This window comes from Parasteatoda tepidariorum, chromosome 6 (assembly GCF_043381705.1).
Source record: "Parasteatoda tepidariorum isolate YZ-2023 chromosome 6, CAS_Ptep_4.0, whole genome shotgun sequence".
NCBI lineage: Eukaryota > Metazoa > Arthropoda > Arachnida > Araneae > Theridiidae > Parasteatoda > Parasteatoda tepidariorum.
Window position 1 is genome coordinate 61,675,074 of NC_092209.1, and position 19,028 is coordinate 61,694,101.

Below are 19,028 nucleotides of genomic sequence, written 5' to 3' on the forward strand. Positions count from 1 at the left end.
TGATAAAACTCAAAATTTGAGTGATTAGTAATTTTAAATCGTTAATAAAATAACTAAAAAAGATTTATAAATAACATTAACTATTCGTCTGTTGTAACTTTAACTTTCATTGCTTAGTACAGAGAAATTTGTAAACAAACAATCTCTTGAAAACAATTTCCAGTGATCGATTCGACCCTTTTTGATTAAATAATCCTGATCACAATGAAAATTTATTAATTTCTTATTAAAAAAAATTAAGATATATGATGATTTTAAGAGTTTATATTACTATTAACATTTTTAACGCTCACTATATTCATTTTTGAAAGAATTTAACACTTTCTCGTTGAAGTTATGTTAAGTAAAACCTTGTTTTATTCTTTAAATATTTTTTGCAATGGTAGAAGACGTTTCAGGTATCCAGCATTCATAAGAGGTATATTAATTTTCATGGTTTAGTTAAAATTGATCGGACACATAGAGTAATTATCTTAAACTGTGCATATGGCATTATTTATTTGGAAAAGAGATTTATTCACGTTCTGTATCTATCTTATTTAATTATAGAAAATTGCAATTTAAATCTTTTATGTAATTGCGGTACTTGAAAAAATTGTATTAAAAGTAAATATTATTTAAATCTATAATTATATTTGCTAAAAAATTACTATGGGGTTCCCTTTGTATTATAGCAAATTTTTATGTTCTTGCAGAAAAACAGGGTGTTAACAAGTGAGATTTTCTAATAATAAAAAATCGCTCTAGGAATATTTTATTAGGGAATATTTTAATATAGGGAATAAGTAAAGGGAATATTTTATATATAGTAAAATAGTACACCCAATACAAGGGTATACTATTCTACACTTTAACCCACTGTTTATATTGCCAGTTGTGTGTTAATTTAGCTTTCTTTTCATTACAAATTGTATGTGTGCTGTTGCTATTCTTATTACATATAAGTTCTAAGTTAATCTTTTTTCTCTACGTAAATATCTTTTTATAGGTAACAAAACTTTTATTTACACATTTGTTTTCTTTTTATAAGCAGAAAACAAATAAATGAGTTGTGTAAAGAATTGATGTAGCATATCTTTTAATTTAAAAGATCATTAAAGTAAAGAGATTATGAAGTGCTGTGAGAAGCTGTACTTTAAAGATATATCCTCATTAGGAAAATATCAATCTTGATACGACTGTCAAATTAATCATCAAGTTTTTGTGACTTCTAGGCAGTGGCCCACAAGAAATTGAAATAAGATCTAAAAAAGAAAAAAACATCTTAGGGGTCCAACTCGGCTTGTAATTATTGCTGGCACTATGAAAATATTCCATTTTCATTAATAAATGAACTGAGTCATTTTTGTATGTAATTTACATGTTTATAACTTATGCAATAATTATAAGACAATATTGTTGTAATTATAAATGAATGAGGGAATTTCATTAATGAATGGACTGAGTCATTTTTGTATGTAATTTACATGTTTATGACTTATACAATAATCATAAGACAGTATTGTTGTGATTAATATTAATGAGGGAACAAAAATGTTTTTATTTTTAAGCTGGGGGGAAATGGGCTGAAGGAAATCTGTATTAATAGTGAAAGTACAATAATAGAATATATTAATAATAGATGTTTAATATCACAGTATCTCTAAAGGTTGGTAGAAAAAACTGTCAATAACAATATGAAGCTGCCAACTGAAAGGGAAAAAAAATCTTTCTGAAAAAATTGGCTGCTGCATCTATTTTAACAAAAGGAAATATAATGACATATTTGAAGAAAATATATACATTTATTTTCATTTTCAAGTACTACTTAGGTATTTCATTATGCTTCTTTTTATTTTGTTTGCATATTAAACACATTTTTTTCTTAATTTTTTTTTTCATAGCTCAGAATTTTTGTAACAGCAGCCAGAACAACAGAAAATTATTTGATTACTTGAGTATGAAAATAGAAGCAACAGGGCCAATGACTGTAGCAGATTACATGAAAGAAGTTTTAATTTCTCCTGTCTCAGTAAGTAGTTGTTTTCTCTGTAATTAAAACTGCCTTATTATTTATTATGCTTATTTTGCATGCTAAGAAATGTGTAGTTTTTAATTAAAGTATTTATACATACTGGTTTTGTTATGCTCAAAATGAAAAAAATTCATTACTGGGCTAGTTGTGTAAAAAATGTTTTTCTATTTGTTAGGTATCAAAAATGTATGCCTACGCATTTATCCCTCTCACATCACTGTCAGAGAATCAAAGATTATTACTTGAAGAACTTTGAAAGCTTTCTCATGAGCTATTTTTCATTGTTTACTGCTATTACAACAGCCACATTAATTTTCTTCATGTATATAGTTTATTTTTTTAATTTTGTTTTAATAAACGTATGAACAAAAAGAAACAGTCCACTTCATAATATATATAAGGCACGCTTTTCATGCAGTAGCCTTTCTTATACTTGGAATAAATTTTTAAAAAATGTATAATGGCTTGCTTAGAGATGGCTATCAGTTTTATCCTTTGAGATTAATTTTTAATCATCGTAGTTTTTTAAATCTTTTTTTTAAAACTAGTTTCTTGTATGCCATTATGGCCTGACCATTATAGCTTGAGTATAGATAGGTAAGTTGTCCTCAGTTGTAATTAAATTATATTCCAACTGTGACCAATTCAAGCTACAAAAACTATATAATTCTACCAACTGTTACTGAAATTTAAGTCTTTATCAGCGATAAGTACTTTATATTTTAAGTTGTCAATATTTAAAATTTAATTACATTTATAAAAACTTGTGTTAGAAAAATAAAATCTGATTGTCTTCTGATGTTCAATTAAAAATAAACATGATGTCAGGCAATACAACAACTAAGATGGACTTTGTATTTAACCTTAGAACAGCAAACAAATGACTATTATAAAAATAGCAACATATTAATTATTTTCAAATTTTTGAAAAAGATGTAAGTGTTTGATTATGGAATGATTTCTAAAAAATATGTACCCATGAAAATAGTTGTTAAAGTCTTACAGGTCTATGATTTCTTTTGCCCATGGCAAAGTGGATATTTGATATCTTTATCACTGAAACAGCTATACTCTGTATCTATGCTTAACATTATTTAAATATTTTCTATTTTTATCTACAACGGCACTTCCTTCAATAGGTCTGCATTCAAAAGACTCTAATTTCAAGTAAAGAGAATCTTTTACCCTTTAAATTTGTTATCACTTATCACTTGATTCTTTATTTATTCCAATTCTTTCAATCTAATTGTTTTGTAGAGTCAGCATTTTTTAACATAAGAGGGCAAAGGAAATCATAGACCTGAAAGACTTCGACAACAATTTTCATGGGTCTATAATTTTTTAGAAATCATTCCATAATCAAACACTTAATTTTTTTTCAAAAATTTGAAAATAATATGTTGTTATTTCTATTCATTTGTTTGCTGTTCCAAAGTTAAATACAAAGTCCATCTTTGTTGTTGTATTGCTGACTTCATGTCAATGATAAGTTGCATAAATTAAGGATACAAGAATTTTTTCAGAATTTCTTCTTCACTTTATATTTCTAGTTTGAATAAATTTTTCTCATTAGAAAAAGTGTATTGCCTATGTATATTTTTTCCCTATTAAAATTAATTTGTTTTGAATCTTTAACAGGGCTATTATATGAAAAGGGATGTTTTTGGAAGCAAAGGAGATTTCATTACTTCACCTGAAATTTCTCAAATATTTGGTGAAGTAAGTATTAAAAAATATTTTAATTCATGATATTGCTTCGTATATTTAATTTGGATAGCTATGGTTATTTCCTAGATTTCAAATTTATCAACTGGGATTTTTTTTCATGATAAAGATATATGATTTTGGAGATTTTACAATATTTTAGGATTAAAGTTATTTAACTATAGACCAGTGACAAAAATAGAAATATTTTTTACACATTTTCTTAAAGTTTAGCATTTAATTTCAGCCAATTTTGTTATATTTTTTTCTATATTTTACATGCATCACACTAAGTACAAAATTTTTTATCCTCTTGTCTTCTAGTAGCAGTAAAATAAAAAAAATAAAAATTCTATTTTTTATTAATATCCTTTTCTCAAGTATTTTATTTAAATAATTCATTAATGTCATGAATAGTGATTTGGCCAAATACCGAATATTCGGCAGCCGAATAGCAACTTTTTTTAAAAAAAAAATCATATATAAATATTATTTTTTATATGGAAATAAGTTTAGTCATTATTGAAAAAAAAATCAAAAATGACCAGCATTATAGGTATGGGGTAAATTAAAAAACCTTTAATGGAAATGTTTGAGATAAAAATAATTAGATATTAAGATAATTAGAAATATTTAAGATAAAAAATACTGACTAACAGCTATTAAAAAAAATTAATAAAGTTGTAAAGTTTAAAAAAAAGAAACTGAAAAAAATCCTTTTAATTCTTAATACAAAATTTTAATGCTAAAAAAAGTATTTTCTAGAAAAAAAATTCAAAACACATTAAAAAATAGGTCTAGCATTGCAGAAAAGGAGTAGAAATTAGTAAATAGGAAATGCTTTTAAAAATACAGTGCTATTATAAAAATGCCTATAAAAACAAAGGTTATATACAAAAGCAAAACAGAAAAAATAAAAATCGATCTTAATTTTTAAAAGAAAATTTTAAAGCTAAGCATTTCAGTTTTTGAGTTACTTTACTTTCAAGAAAGAAAGTGAAGATTAAAGTCTAATAGAAACCCTCTTAATTGTCACGTCATACTAAATATGTCCATAAAAACATACGTTTTTTGAAAAAGAAAAAACTAGACAAAAAACAAATCGTAAATCGTTCTTAATTTTTAAACGAAATATTTAATGTTAAAAATGTTGTAGATTTACAGTTATCCCTCCATTTTTATCCCTTGTTAGTGCAAAGTTTGATCTTTTGTGATCTTGTTTTAATGCTTAAATTGTTCTCACAATAAATTGGATACAAAATTAAAGCTTAATAAACAGTGGGATTGTTCTCATCTAAGCCTGCTAGATGAGAACAATTTTATTATAGGCCTATTAGGGGATCGACAATGTGGCCCTATAGGTTACTATGTAAATATACAGGGTTATTCATAATTCTCTCCGGGGTTTCGAAGCGTTATAGTAAAAAAAAAGAAGGCGAATATGAAAAAAAGAAACATATTAAATTATTCCGAAACTATTCAAGTTTTACTTACATACATTACAGGTGTTCTATGTGTGATCCCTTGGTCACACGGCATACATCAATGCGATAGTCCAGTTCCTGCCATACTCTACTCAACATGGTACTGTCTATCTTATTGATAGCACGTGTTATCCTTTCGCGCGGCATATAAAACTCGAATACTTTCGGAATAATTTCATATGTTCTTTTTTGCCATATTTGTCTTCGTATTTTTACTATAACGCTTTGAAACTCCGGAGGGAATTATGAATAACCCTGTATATAGTGTGTTGGATAGCGTTAAAATGAAGAAATCCATCTTTTGTTGCACCATAACTATAAATAAGCAGCTTAAAATTCATGTTATTAATTTATTTATCTTATAAAATATTAGTATTTTAAAATAAATACTTAACATTTTAATAATTTTATTTTATTTATTTTAGCTCATTGGTGTGTGGTTTTATAATGAATGGTACAAGATTGGAAAACCACAACCTTTACAGCTCATTGAATTTGGTCCAGGTCGGGGCACACTGACTGATGATGTTCTCAGAGTAAATAATCTCATTGGAGTGTAATTATAATTGTGTATATTCATTTTTTAAACTTTCAAAGCTAAGGCCATTTAAACCCAATGTTAGTTTCTAGTTTATTTCCTTGTTTCCTTTTCTTTTTATTTTATCTCACTTGGATATTGACTTCAATTTTTAAAAATCTTCTGTTATTGATGTTTTTACTGTTAATAATCTAGTTGGAATGTAATTATAACTGTACACTACCTATTATAAATTTTTTTTTCTTATTGAAAAGTTTAGTGCTAAGTGTTTTTAAATGCTTAAAGGGATATTTTCTAAGTAAAAGTTATTTCAGTGTAATTATAATGTTTATTGTGTGAAGATTTGATTAGTAGGTCAAATATTATATCTTGGCATTTAACATTGTTGTTCTCCTTTGAAAAAATATTTTTCTTAATGTAGTTATTAAATAAATAAAAATGTCCATGAAGAAAATAAGATATTGTACATTTCAATATTTTAAAATGCACTATAAAGTATAATGATAACTATATGACACTAGTTTTGTTTAGAATTCTGAAGGCATTCCCATGGAGTCTTTAGTCATTCTGAAAAATATTTATTTTACCTAGGAATTAGTTTGTATAATTATAATTATTATTTTGTATTATTCTTTAACCGAAGTCCAGCATCACTGGCTGCGGTCAGTGTGCAGGTGGAGGACCACTTGGATCAGTCTGCGAGGGGTCCGAGGGTGTATGGTATTGGTCCTCGTCAAACTGTTCAACCGTAAAGTGTTCGACTCCAAATGCAGTTCGTCGGGTTATTGCAGTAGGTGTACCATCCCCTCTGCAGCAGATCAAAATTGTGATGGCATGTCTTCGATTCATCATCAGTGATGTTTCGCAGATCATTGTCAATACCCCACTGTGCAGCTCTAGTGTGACATAAAATGAACTACAACAACAAACATTATTTAATACAAAGAACAAATATCTCTAGCTTTAATTTTCAAATGTTGGCAGCTTTTTTTAAATTATTAAATAACTAAGAATAAGGATATATTTTTTCTTTAACTATCAAATTGTAAACTAATCACATATACATTAGAAAAATTAATTGAAGTTCACTAATTATACAAAACTGATTCAATAATAATGCTTTCTTTAGTTTAGTAGGATGACGAAAAGAAAATATTTCTAAATGTGGTTTTAAAAATTAAAAAATTCAATTTTAGTTTGGATAAATAAGACAAAGATAACAATTACAAAATAGACAAATACGACAAATGTAACAATATTAATAATTATGTTTTATAATAATTATTCATTTTTGCAACCCTTACATGGTAAAGCTTTTCTGTTAACACTAATGATTATGTGGTGTCCCCATTAGATGCCATTTAACTATTTATGTTAACAAAAGAGCTTCATTCAATAATTACATTTTAATAATTATGTTCTAGTGCTTCCTTTTTATTATTTTGAAAAATTTTAATACATACAGTGAATAATAAAGTTGAATAGGCAGACAACAAAATAAAAAGTTTTTTCTCTTAAATTGAGAAGTGGGGTTCATTTTAGAACCCAATGAAAACAAAGCTCAGAATTCGAACATACTTTTTGAGCTCTGTTATTTCCCTAAAAAAAAATTGGTTACTAGCATTTATTAGGAAGGACAGCGATTAAAAAAAGGAATAATAAATAAAGGAATAATTTGTAAGGAATAATAAATAGAAATTTGAAAAAGGAGTTTATGATAATGATCTTTACTTGGATAAGTACTGTTGTAGGAATGCTTTACTTTACTTGTGTAGTTTAGTTCCCCAACTTCTAGAAGAAAATGTGGTATGTTATGTGATATAAAAATATAATAAAGTATTACAAATGGAATTGGGAAAAAGCCGTAAAAAGCTAGAAAAAGAATATAATAATTTTCAAATAATCAAATTTAGGTCATTTGCGTATTAACATAATGTTCTTACATAAAATTATGAGAATCATATATTTTATTAGCAAATTAATCTCTTTTTCCTTTTTTTTGTTTTTGAACAATATTGACTTTTAAGAAAAAGAGCAAAAAACATTTTGAATGAGAAACAATCAGGGAGGTAGGTAAGTAGAGCTCCCTTGTAGAAAGAAATCTATGATTTTTACATTTTTTTTATGAAAATATATTTAACTCTTTTTTGTCTTTATAATGTGAATGCTTCAATTAATAATATTTTTTTTGTTGACTGATTGAGGTTCCTGCTGAAATTTGTTGAAATTATTTTGTACTAAAATTAAAAGAATGTGTGTTTTGTTATAGGTTTTCACCCGGCTGACTACTTCAAATGTTAGTTTGAGTGTTCATTTTATTGAGGCTAGTCCATATCTTTGTAATGTTCAAAGATCAAAGCTTTGTCCAAACGTAGAAGTCTCAGAAGAGGATGGTCTTCATAACAAAACTTTGGAAACAAAGTATAAAGTACCCTTGACATGGCATCATCACTTAGAAAGTGTTCCGGAAGGATTTTCATTGTTTTTAGCTCATGAGTTCTTTGATGCTCTCCCTATACATAAATTTCAGGTACTTTGGTCTTTATATATTTTTATATACATTTAATTTGGAATGGTCTTGGCCTGTAACAGGCTGTAGTGCCTTGAAAGAAGAAGATATTTAATTCATCAGTTTATATTTTTATAATCATCAGGGTCGTCATTTCATCCAGGGCAAACCTGTTTCTTGTATGTTGGAAGAAACTGGATTGAACAGAAGAAACTAAAAAAGACCAATTCAAATGTTTAGGAGAATTATAATAATACTTTGAATTTAAACAAATTAAATTTATAGTACCAGTAAATTCCAAGTTTTTCACTTCTAATTAAAAAGAAACTATTTTTATATAGAATTTTAAAAATTTTTTGAATTGTTGCTTTTCAGTTTTCACTTTTTTAACAGTGATTCATTCATTAGCTTAAAAATTAATATTTAATCTTATTAATGCCTATTTAAACTAGATTGCAATTGTAAACTATTTAGAACTGTTTTAATATTTGATATTGCTTTGGAAAGAGTTTCTTTTTTTCCTTCCAATCGGATGTGAAGAAGCCTGTTTCTTCCTAGGCGGTATTTTCAATGTTTTTTCTTCTTTTTCTTTCCCTGTTTTAGAAATTTACAATTTCTGATAATCTTAAATTTCACCTTTTAAAATAGTTCTAATTTTTTTACTAGAAAACAGAAAATGGTTGGCGAGAAATCTTAATAGATGTAAAGGAAGGAGAATTTCAATATGTGATGTCACGCATGGAGACTCCTGCTTCCAAACTTTTGATTTCTGTAAGCCTTGTTTATATTCTATAAATTAGTTTATTCAATGTAGGCATTTTTAAAAGTTATTTATGTATTTAAGACATATAGCAAAATTAAAGGCCACCACTGCCCGAAGGGTGACTAAATCTAACAAATGGTGGTAAAAAAATATGTGCTAATCTCTTATTTTCAGATTGATGCTCTAGATTGCACCTTCAGATTGTTTATATTCATCCAATATACAACGCATGTGCATTTTAATATAATTTTGTTTCAATAGATATGGAATTTTTATGAATTATCTTGTAACATTCTAAAAATTACTTTTTCCACTTGTTTCTGAAAATTTTTATTCAGTTTAGGAATGAATCTTGTAATATTTATTGTATTTTTAAAAAAACTTCAAAGAAAATAACGTTATTAATATCAACAGTTTTTCTTTATCATTTAAAACGTTAAATTTGTGAAAAAGGGACCACATGTTTTAAAATGTGGTCATTGTTAAAAATGCTATTTCTATTGGCTATTGCTAGCTATTGGCCAGCAGCAAAATTTCCTGATTTTGCCCTATAATTTAACATATGAAGTTAGAAGTTTTTCCTCCCTTTTTAAGAAAATATTTTTTTTTTTTTGGCCTTGTATTTTGATATAAAATGAAACACATAAATCAGTTTTATTTTGTGATCAGATTTTCACCTAATAAGATGCTATCTTATTAATCTGAGAATCTAAATCTAATATGCTATTTAATTTTTGAGATATTTTAAATAACAAAAAAATATTTTTGTACGAATAAACATACAATTGTTTTTGTAAAATTTGTTTGTAAATGTTTGTAAAATTTGTTTGTAAATGTTTGTAAAATTTTGTCTGTAAAATTTTTGAATTACCAAGTGCATGTAGGATAAAATATTCATAAAGGACCACATTTTTGCAGAATTTTTTTTTCCACCTAGTTATCAAGGATGTAAGGCAATAGAACAAAAATGTAAGATCTTTAGGATTTATTATTGCCTTATGTGACAAAAACATATACAAAGATTAATGCATATTTTAAAATATGTTGTTATCAAATTACATTTTTATATTGTTTATGATCTCAAGAACAAAATCTAGTTTCCTTTTAATCTGCTTACTCTGTATTTTTATGTAATTACAATAGTTACCTGTTTCACAAAATTCTTTTTCATCTGCTTGGAATATTGGTTATATCATCTCAAAAAACTGGTAAAAATTATAGTCAAATTTTGGGAACAGTTCTTAGAAATTCTCTTACCACTTAAATATATTCAATTGGCATTAATATATTTGTACCTGTAGATAAATATCTTATAAACAGAGTTATATCAGTTTAAAAGATTATTGACAAGTTAAAAAAAGAAAGCTATTTTTAATACTTTGTAATTGATTCTTCTGTTCTCAGGTAATTGAAAAAAAATGTTTTGTTTTGGGATTGTGGAAGTAATTTTTAAGTAATTATTGATTAATAATTAACATAATATTCTGTCATAATTAAATTATAGGAAAATGAAGAAAGAGATCACATGGAAATTTCTCCAGATTCTGGTATTCTGTTAGACAGGATTCTAAAAAGAATGGAAGAAGATGGGGGAATAACTTTAATTATTGATTATGGTCACGAAGGAACAAAAACTGATACATTTAGGGTAAGTTACTATTTTAATAATTTTATTCCTTATTAAAGTTTTGATAAAAAGCATTATTAATTCACAAATGAAACTTTAAAAAAAATCTTAGTTTGTTGATGAATAATTTTCTGTTTCATATTTTTTTGAGTTCTTCAGGAATTTTAAAATAAGTCAAAGTTTCTAAGTTAAAATTGGTTCATCAAGTTCTATTTCATGGTATCTACTTCATTTGAAGTTGTAAAATGTTGCGAATAAAGTGGGATTCAATAGCGAAAATTAACTGTTAAATTATAAAAAGATAAACTTTTCACATATTGCCTGCTCAATTTGCTATTTTAATAATAATTATTTTTTTTCAAGTTTAAGGACCATTTTCTGTTATTCCTTACACTGATCTTTTTATTCCTAATATAATAGAATATTAGTAATAATAATCAAATAAGACAGTTATTGAATTATTTTTGTTTCCTAAACAATTGTATTGAACAGAGACAGGGTGCTTAGCGTTTTTAAAAAGTGCTTAAAGCTGCTTATTTTCGTTTTTTTAAAAGCCCTTAAAGGTGCGTTTTTCATTGGGTGTTTTTAAAAAGTGCTTAATTTTCCCTTTCTCAAAATGAGATTTTTGTTTTACTATGTTGATTTTCGCCTCGAATTATGCAAAAAGACACAGTTCATATTGTTCTATTCAATATTTTCACAATTAATTCAACCCCAATCTATTTCGACTTGTTGTCAGTCCGTAGCGTATGAAAGCGCCATTCCTTTTACATGATTAAAAATTTCATGATTTTTGACAATTGCTAAAAACAATACCAAAAGTTTTTTTTTTTGACATGACGGTTAAAACAAGATAAAACCGTTAATTGTCAAACACTTTCCAATCCTGCCTAATTATGATTTTTTTTTAAAGTGCTTAAAAGGTGCTTATTTTTTGTTAAATAATTTGGCTACGCACCCTGAGAGAGAAATTTTTTTTTCTTTAGTCATGAATTTAGTTCTCTTTTTTGAATAAAGAAAAGAAAGAGAAAATAATTTTCTGTTTTGTTTCACATGTTTTATATTTGCCAAACCTTACTATGTTAAGGAGAATTTGTCAATGTATGCAATGCCTAGGTAAAGTAAATAATAATTTTCATGTATAACACCATATTAAATATAGAAGTTAATAATATTCTTGTGATAGCATTTGATAATTCTTAACTATGTAATGATTCATTTCATAAATATTGCAGCTTTCCAAATTTGCCAGTAAGGTACTCATAAAGAGATAGAAAAGCAGATTTAAATCACCAAAAAAAAAAAAAAAAAAAAAAAAAAAAAAAAAAAAAAAAAATTGAATAAAAAATCTTTTTTTTTTTAGTTTTGAAGTTGAATATTTTTAAAATTCCTTTTATTATGTATTTGTTTAAAAATAATAATACTTAAGTGTTCCATTTATAAACTTGGCTAATTAAGGAAATATTTTTTGAGTTACTATTTTAGTACGATGCCCAGAGAATTAACTTTGCAGTTGTCATGATTAAGCTAAATCTTATCATTAAAAACTTTTTAATTAAAGGTGATAATTCTTCTAATTTATTATTCTAACTTAAAAAAATATTTTATGCATAAATTTTTTTTTTACATCAGTGCTATAAATTCAATTGTATCCTATCCCTATTATCTCCTATATATTGCTGTCAGAAAGTTCAGGCTCTCTTACTTTGTAGGATATGTCCTACGTATCGTGTAATAATATTAAACATATAACAGTTTTATTCCTTACAATAAATGTTGTGTTCTTTGTTTTAAATAATTAAAAAAGCTGCAAAGAATTCTTTTTTTATAAATATAAAATAAGTAATATAAACGAGCAAAGGTTTTGTTTTCAGTAGAAATAAATACTAATAAAACAAGTGAAAGTTAATATTTTAATTGAGTTATAAAAATAGATGTTATAGAAATGAATCTGTAAACTACAATTTTAAAAAAGAATTTTCAGAGTCTTATGAAATATACATAAACAATTTAATAAGAATCTGAGGAAAATACAAAACTTTTTGTGTTTTGAAGAAGGTGCCAAGAGTAAATTTTGTTCTTGAGCCCATGAAACCATTGTCAGGCTTTTTAAATGAATTGCTTTAAATGATGATACTAAAAAGTGTTGAATGTATTAGTATTATTTTTAACTTTCATTTTTTTTATATATAAATTTTTATTTAGGTAATTTATAATGTTTTTTTTTTTCATTCAGAGTTTTAAAAATCACAAACTGCATGATCCATTGAAGTGTTCTGGAGAAGCAGATTTGACTGCTGATGTGGATTTTGCATTTTTAACTGAACATGCTTGTGAAAAAGGTGAGATAATAATGTCTTAAAATATTCTATTTCAAAATAAGCAAAATGGTGAAAATATTCTATCCATTGTAGCAAAAAACATATTATGGTTATTATGAGAAAATAATTCAGTATAAATGTAAAATAAAATTTTTTTCATTAGTTCTGAAAGAAAGAAATCAGAAATAATTCGTATTCAATATGCATGATGAATGTCATTCATAATTTGAACTAAACTGCTGTTTGTAGAAAATGCAACACCATGAAGGAATCATCAGAATCAAATGAAATATTATTTTAATAATGGATATAGGATATTATGCAAATTAATAAAGTTTCAGAGCCATCGCGCGTGCGTGGCGCGCGCAGCGCCCTCTGAATTGATGCTGAAAGCGTATAAATAAAGTGCTGTAGCGGGACGTTGAAAATAGTCTATGATTATTTGTTAGTGGCAAACGTTTAGTGAGACCTGAGTATGCCTCCACGACGGAAGAATAAGAAATTCAAGCAACTTACGGAGTTTGAACGAGGGAGGATAATCGGCCTTCGAGAAGGAGGATTTTCCTATCGCGCAATAGCAGCTCGTATGCAGCGGAACAGTTCCACAGTGATGCGAGTTTGGAAGCAGTGGACCGACGAGCACCGAACAACTCGAAAAACAGGCACTGGACGACAGAAGGTGACGTCAGAGCGCGATGATCGACACCTGCTCCGCATGGCGGTGAATGATCGCACAGCTTCCTCCAGGCAGCTGGCAGCACATTGGTCTACTGCTACAGGTGTACAATTGTCGGCTTCGTCAATTCGTCGTCGTCTGCTGCGCCGTGGATTGCGTGCAAGGGTGCCATTATACAGGATTCCCCTCACGGCGGATCATCGACGGCTGCGTCGGCAGTGGGCTCTTGAGCACAGAGACTGGCGAGCTGATTGGCACCAAGTTGTCTTTTCAGATGAATCACGCTTCAATTTGTGGACCCATGATGGCCGTGTTCGTGTTAGACGTTATGCCGGTCAACGCTGCCTTCCTGAGTGTATTATTGAACGACATAGTGGTCGAACACCCGGAGTTATGGTCTGGGGTGCGATTTCGTATCATGGACGATCCAATTTGATACGAATTGAGGGTAATCTCAATAGCAACAGATACGTCCGTGAAGTGCTACAGCCCGAAGTCGTTCCTTTCCTTCAAGGCATCCCTGGAGCTATCTTTCAGCAGGATAATGCACGCCCACATGTTGCGCGGACTGTTAGAGACTTCTGTTCAGCACAACGCATGCAACTTCTTCCTTGGCCTGCTTATTCGCCGGATATGTCGCCTATTGAGCACGTGTGGGATATGGTTGGTCGGCGTCTCACTCGTGATCCGCGTCCTGCAGTTTCCAAAGACGAACTTTGGTTGCGCATACAAGCGATATGGAATTCTCTTCCTCAAGCAGATATTCAACATCTGTTTGACTCCATGCCACGTCGTATAGCAGCACTTATTGCAGCGCGTGGTGGCTGCACCAAATACTGATTTCGGACGCTTAATTTGTTTCTTTTGTTTTGAAAATTTCATCATTTATTTGTATCAGTACAAGTCGTTTCTGCATTAAATTTCATTTGATTCTGATGATTCTTTCATGGTGTTGCATTTTCTACAAACAGCAGTTTACATGTATGAACTACAATGTGTTAATTGAAGTGTTAATGTGGATTCATATCCATTCATATTTAATAGAAATTTAGATATTGTTATTATTTTTGTAGCATTTAGAAAAGATTCATTTCCATTTTCAATTTTATTTATTTTATTATCTTATCAATTATATATTATCTCTTCTTAATTCTGATAGTAAATATTTGTATGTGTGATAGATTAGTTTAAAATTCTTTTTCTCGAAATTAGACTTCAAAGAATTGAATTATGTAAAATTCATAACTTTTTAGAGTTAAGGATGAAAAGCTGATATTAGTCACTTCTAAGTTATGCTTATTATTGTAAATAAATTTTTTAAATCTAATAAATATTAAGAGTCTCTATATTTTTCAAAATTTCTTTATGAATTTTTTAAACTCCTAATTTTTTTAGTATCTATCTATATGAGTCTATCATTTTTTCAGATTTTAAGAAAAACAATATATTTATTTAAAAATTTGATTTTAACACTCTTACAAAGCTTCTCTTGTCTTCCATATTTCTATTTCATATAACACATTTTTTTAAATTTATATTTTAGTTAATATAGTGGTTCCATTGTAGAATAGTTTATATTTAAACTTTTAATATTTTTTGTATCTATCTGTATGAGTCTGTCATTTTTTAGGATTTTAAGAAAAATTATTTATTTTAAAATTAGATCGTAACACTGTTAAAAAGCTTCTCTTTAACTTCCATATTTTTATTTTTATCACATATTTTTTGCATTTATATTTTAGTGAAAATAGTAGCTCCATTATATGATGGTTTATATTTAAACTCTTAATTCTTTTAGTATCTATCTGTATTAGTCTATCATTTTTTAAGATTTTAAGAAAAACAATTTATTTATTTAAAAATTAGATCATAACACTCTTAAAATCTTCTCTTATCTCCCATATTTTCATTTTATTTAAATATTTAAAGTCCATATATAAATATTTAAAATCTGCTTACATTCTCCTTTTTTTTGCAGCTGTTGTATATGGTCCTGTAAAACAAGCAGATTTTCTCCACAATATGGGTATAGAAATTCGATTAAAGGTACAAATATCTCTATGATTAATTGTGACAAACACTTTTCTTATTCACAGTGTTACATATTGTAAGAAGTACTAGAAAATTAGTTAGCTTAAGGAAACGCTATACATTGGGTTCTTCTTGGAAAATTCTCTTTCGACTACAATACTATAAAATTTAAACTGTAGAAAAAAATTAGTTATGATAAATAAAGAATAAACTATAAAGTTTTAAATGCTGAAATTTTTTTTTTCAAAACAGCAAATTGGTAACAAATTATGGTAAGATTAGCTGCTGTTATAGAGAAGGTAAGTAATATTTTGCATGAAAAAGGTTTCAGCATTCGAAACTTAATAGTTTTCTCTTAGTTTAACTCAGCCCCCTTTTCTCTGTATTTTAAATTACTGATGAAGGCGAAGTCGTCTTAATAGGTTTCTTCCATAGCATAGCGTCTTCTTAAAGTTTTATTTTCAATATCAGCCTTTTAATCTATTTTTGTTATTAATAATTTGTAAATGACCCATTTTTTTGCACTTATTATTATTAATTTTTTTTTTTTTTGCATTATAACATGATTTGTATTATACAGTCAAACCCCGCTATAGTGAACTCCCGGATATAGTGAGCGAAATGTTCGGTCCCGTGCCTTGCCACATATAATGTTATTTTTTGTGGATATAGTGAACCAAAAAAGTGAAGAAGTTGGATATAATGAACTTGTTTCTGTCTTCGACTGATTTTCTTCTTTATTTTTTTGGAATAATTTTGAAATTTCTACTTCAAAATAAATGCATATACCAATGTTTAAAACCATCTATAGATTGGAATGTAGCGATAAGCATTTTGTCTTGTTTGCTTCTTTTATTTCACTTTCCAATCCTTAAACAAACCCTGGCAGATGATGCACCTGTAAGGTGTCAGTGGGATCAATATGCATTCTCCATTGATGATAAAATGGGCATAATCTGAAAAATTGAAAATGGATGCAATCAAGTTGATATTTGCAGGGAATATAAACTATTATATTAGAATATAAACTGCAGTTTGTAACATATAGAAAAATAGGTAATTAATAATTTCTGCCCATGAAAAAAATTTAGATAGCAGAAAAAATATGAGAAAAGCAGATCACAAGGATGTTAAAGAAGCATTACTGAAGTGGTTCACCATTCGAAGAAGCTGCAATATTCCAATATCTGGACAAATGTCGATGAATTTTCTAAGCGATTTTATGAAAATACTTTTATGTTCTCGAATGGCTGGTTAGACAGGTTTAAAAAGCGGAATAACATAAATTCCGGAAAAATTATTTGAGAGTCAGGAAGTGTTTCCATATCTGATGTTGAGGATTGCCCATCAGCTAAATATTACTAATTTTTTTTTTGCACGCAAGACGAAGAGTAATGAAAAATAACACATTTTTTGCTACTACATAATATTTTTCAGTCATTTATTTGAATAATGTGCAATAAAAGGGAGGAGTTAGGGAACCATTGGTTAAATTACCTGCTTAACGGATATAGTGAACTCCCGGTTATAGTGACGGCAAAATTTCAGTCCCTTGAAGGTTCACTATAGCGGAGTTTGACTGTATATATATATATGTTACCGTCGTTGAACAAACGACCCAATTTAGGTCTTATGGCTACTAATGTTCAACTCGGTTCCCTTGTAATTTTAAATCCAATTCAGAAGACAAAAGAACTCCTGGATCAAGTAGTGGGAGTCGTTTGTCTTCATGGAGGATTTTCTGATGGAACTACAGCACATTTGCGTTACATGGAGAAAAAAAAACAGAAAAACCTTCCTCGGTTAGCCTAACGGCAAGGGCTAGCAGAACTACCTCTGAGGATATTTTACGTCAGCACTGTGGTCGGGTGCAGAATTCGAATTGACTTGCTATCGCTGGGATCAAACCCGGAAAACCTCATTGGGAGGCGAGGACTCTATCCCCTGAGCCACCATAATTTGTATTAATAGTGTTCCAGGAATGATGTGGTAAAAGATGAGCTGTGTTTGAATTTTTTTTCATTTAATACTAAGCCACATACTCAAATTGATTGGGATAGAGTATTTTTGGTAAAACAACTATTTTTAATAAGATATTTCTGAGAATTGTGCTGTTTTCTAATGGAAAAGTTGAAAGTGTTTATTTTTAAACTATATGAAAGAAAAGTTCATTGTAAGAATACAACCCAATGAAACAGTGTGGTTTCTCATTATGTTTCCCTAAACCCATCATATATACAAAACATTTTTGTGTAAAAATATGTATGTTATGCTAAAATTCTTAACTAGCAATTAAAATAAAAACTCAATTTGGAGTAGATGGAGTCATTGATTGTTTTTACAACATAATAAATTGTATATCAACTAATCATAACACTTCGCAGCAAGTAATTATACTCACATTATTAATATTTATTTGATAATCGATTGCAATTAATAATTAAAGTCCATTTATGAAAAATCACACTGTCTTATTTATAATGAACAGAGTAAGAAATTATAACAATGTTCATAAATTTATCTTAATCAATCAACTCTATTAATTGAAAATAATTACTAATGTCTGTATTTATTCATTTTAGAAATTAATAGAAAATGCCTCTAATGAAACTGTAAAGTCCTTAAAGTCTGGATATGAAATGCTCACCATGCCAGATCAAATGGGTGAACGATTCAAGTTTCTTGCCTTATATCCTTTAGTCTTGAAAGAATTTCTTTGTAAACATCCCCCACCTGGATTTTGATAATAAATATTTTTAAGTATATTTGCTTGTTTTTGCCCATTTTCATTTGTTTGAATTAAAAATCATGATTCTTTTAAACAGGTCTAGAAAACATTTCATTTCTGAAACTACTTGTTTAAAGCATTACTATTTAGTTGTTATTTAATAATAAAAATAACGAAACATGGAATTAAATGTATAATTTATAACAAAGCGACCATCTTAAATTAAAAGGTTTTGTTATTTTTTATATATTTTTTTCACTAATGTTATTAAAATATATATATACCAATAGTATGTATTGTCAATTGTACCTCAGTTCTTGGTTATCTTCGAAATTTTATTCTATTAGTGTCAAGGATCACAACTTTCTTCCACCGTGGAAAAAATTGCCTCAAAAGGAATTGGTTTCTTCCAACTCTTTTGTAAAAGGAGCATCAAACATTAAGACAGTTTTTTTTAATAGTTTATAATTACAATTTATTTTAGTAGCATTAATTAATTTTCCAGGTATTTAATAAATGAAAACTAAAAACCAGAAATTAAAGAATATTCTTAAGTCTCTTCTTTTAGGGCTTTTTATATCCAAATTTCATTAAAAATCAATCTGTAGTGCGAAAAATTAAAAAAAAGAATAC

The 19,028-nt window shown here is 27.9% G+C and overlaps 1 protein-coding gene across 2 annotated transcripts; it reads left to right on the forward strand.

Moving 5' to 3' along the window:
* The first annotated feature begins 115 nt into the window (after nucleotides 1-115).
* On the forward strand, nucleotides 116-18,432 carry LOC107457185 (protein arginine methyltransferase NDUFAF7, mitochondrial). 2 transcript variants are annotated; one of them, XM_016075285.3, is made up of 10 exons: nucleotides 116-418; nucleotides 1,884-2,011; nucleotides 3,653-3,733; nucleotides 5,628-5,738; nucleotides 8,010-8,270; nucleotides 8,916-9,020; nucleotides 10,517-10,660; nucleotides 12,876-12,981; nucleotides 15,615-15,682; nucleotides 18,250-18,432. In XM_016075285.3, exons 1-10 carry the CDS (start codon nucleotides 337-339, stop codon nucleotides 18,409-18,411), a joined length of 1,248 nt encoding a protein of 415 aa, XP_015930771.1. In that variant the 5' UTR covers nucleotides 116-336; the 3' UTR covers nucleotides 18,412-18,432. The 2 variants fall into 2 exon arrangements, with proteins under 2 accessions (XP_015930771.1, XP_071038528.1); XM_071182427.1 differs by lacking the exon at nucleotides 116-418 and adding an exon at nucleotides 584-606.
* Nucleotides 18,433-19,028: the final 596 nt, after the last annotated feature.

Bases quoted from the DNA above. Each gene is read 5' to 3' on its own strand.
- LOC107457185 (XM_016075285.3), top strand. From the start codon at position 337: ATGTTAAGTAAAACCTTGTTTTATTCTTTAAATATTTTTTGCAATGGT. The intron at 3,734-5,627 runs GTAAGTATTAAA...TATTTATTTTAG, and splicing joins TTTCTCAAATATTTGGTGAA to CTCATTGGTGTGTGGTTTTA. The intron at 12,982-15,614 runs GTGAGATAATAA...TTTTTTTTGCAG, and splicing joins TGAACATGCTTGTGAAAAAG to CTGTTGTATATGGTCCTGTA.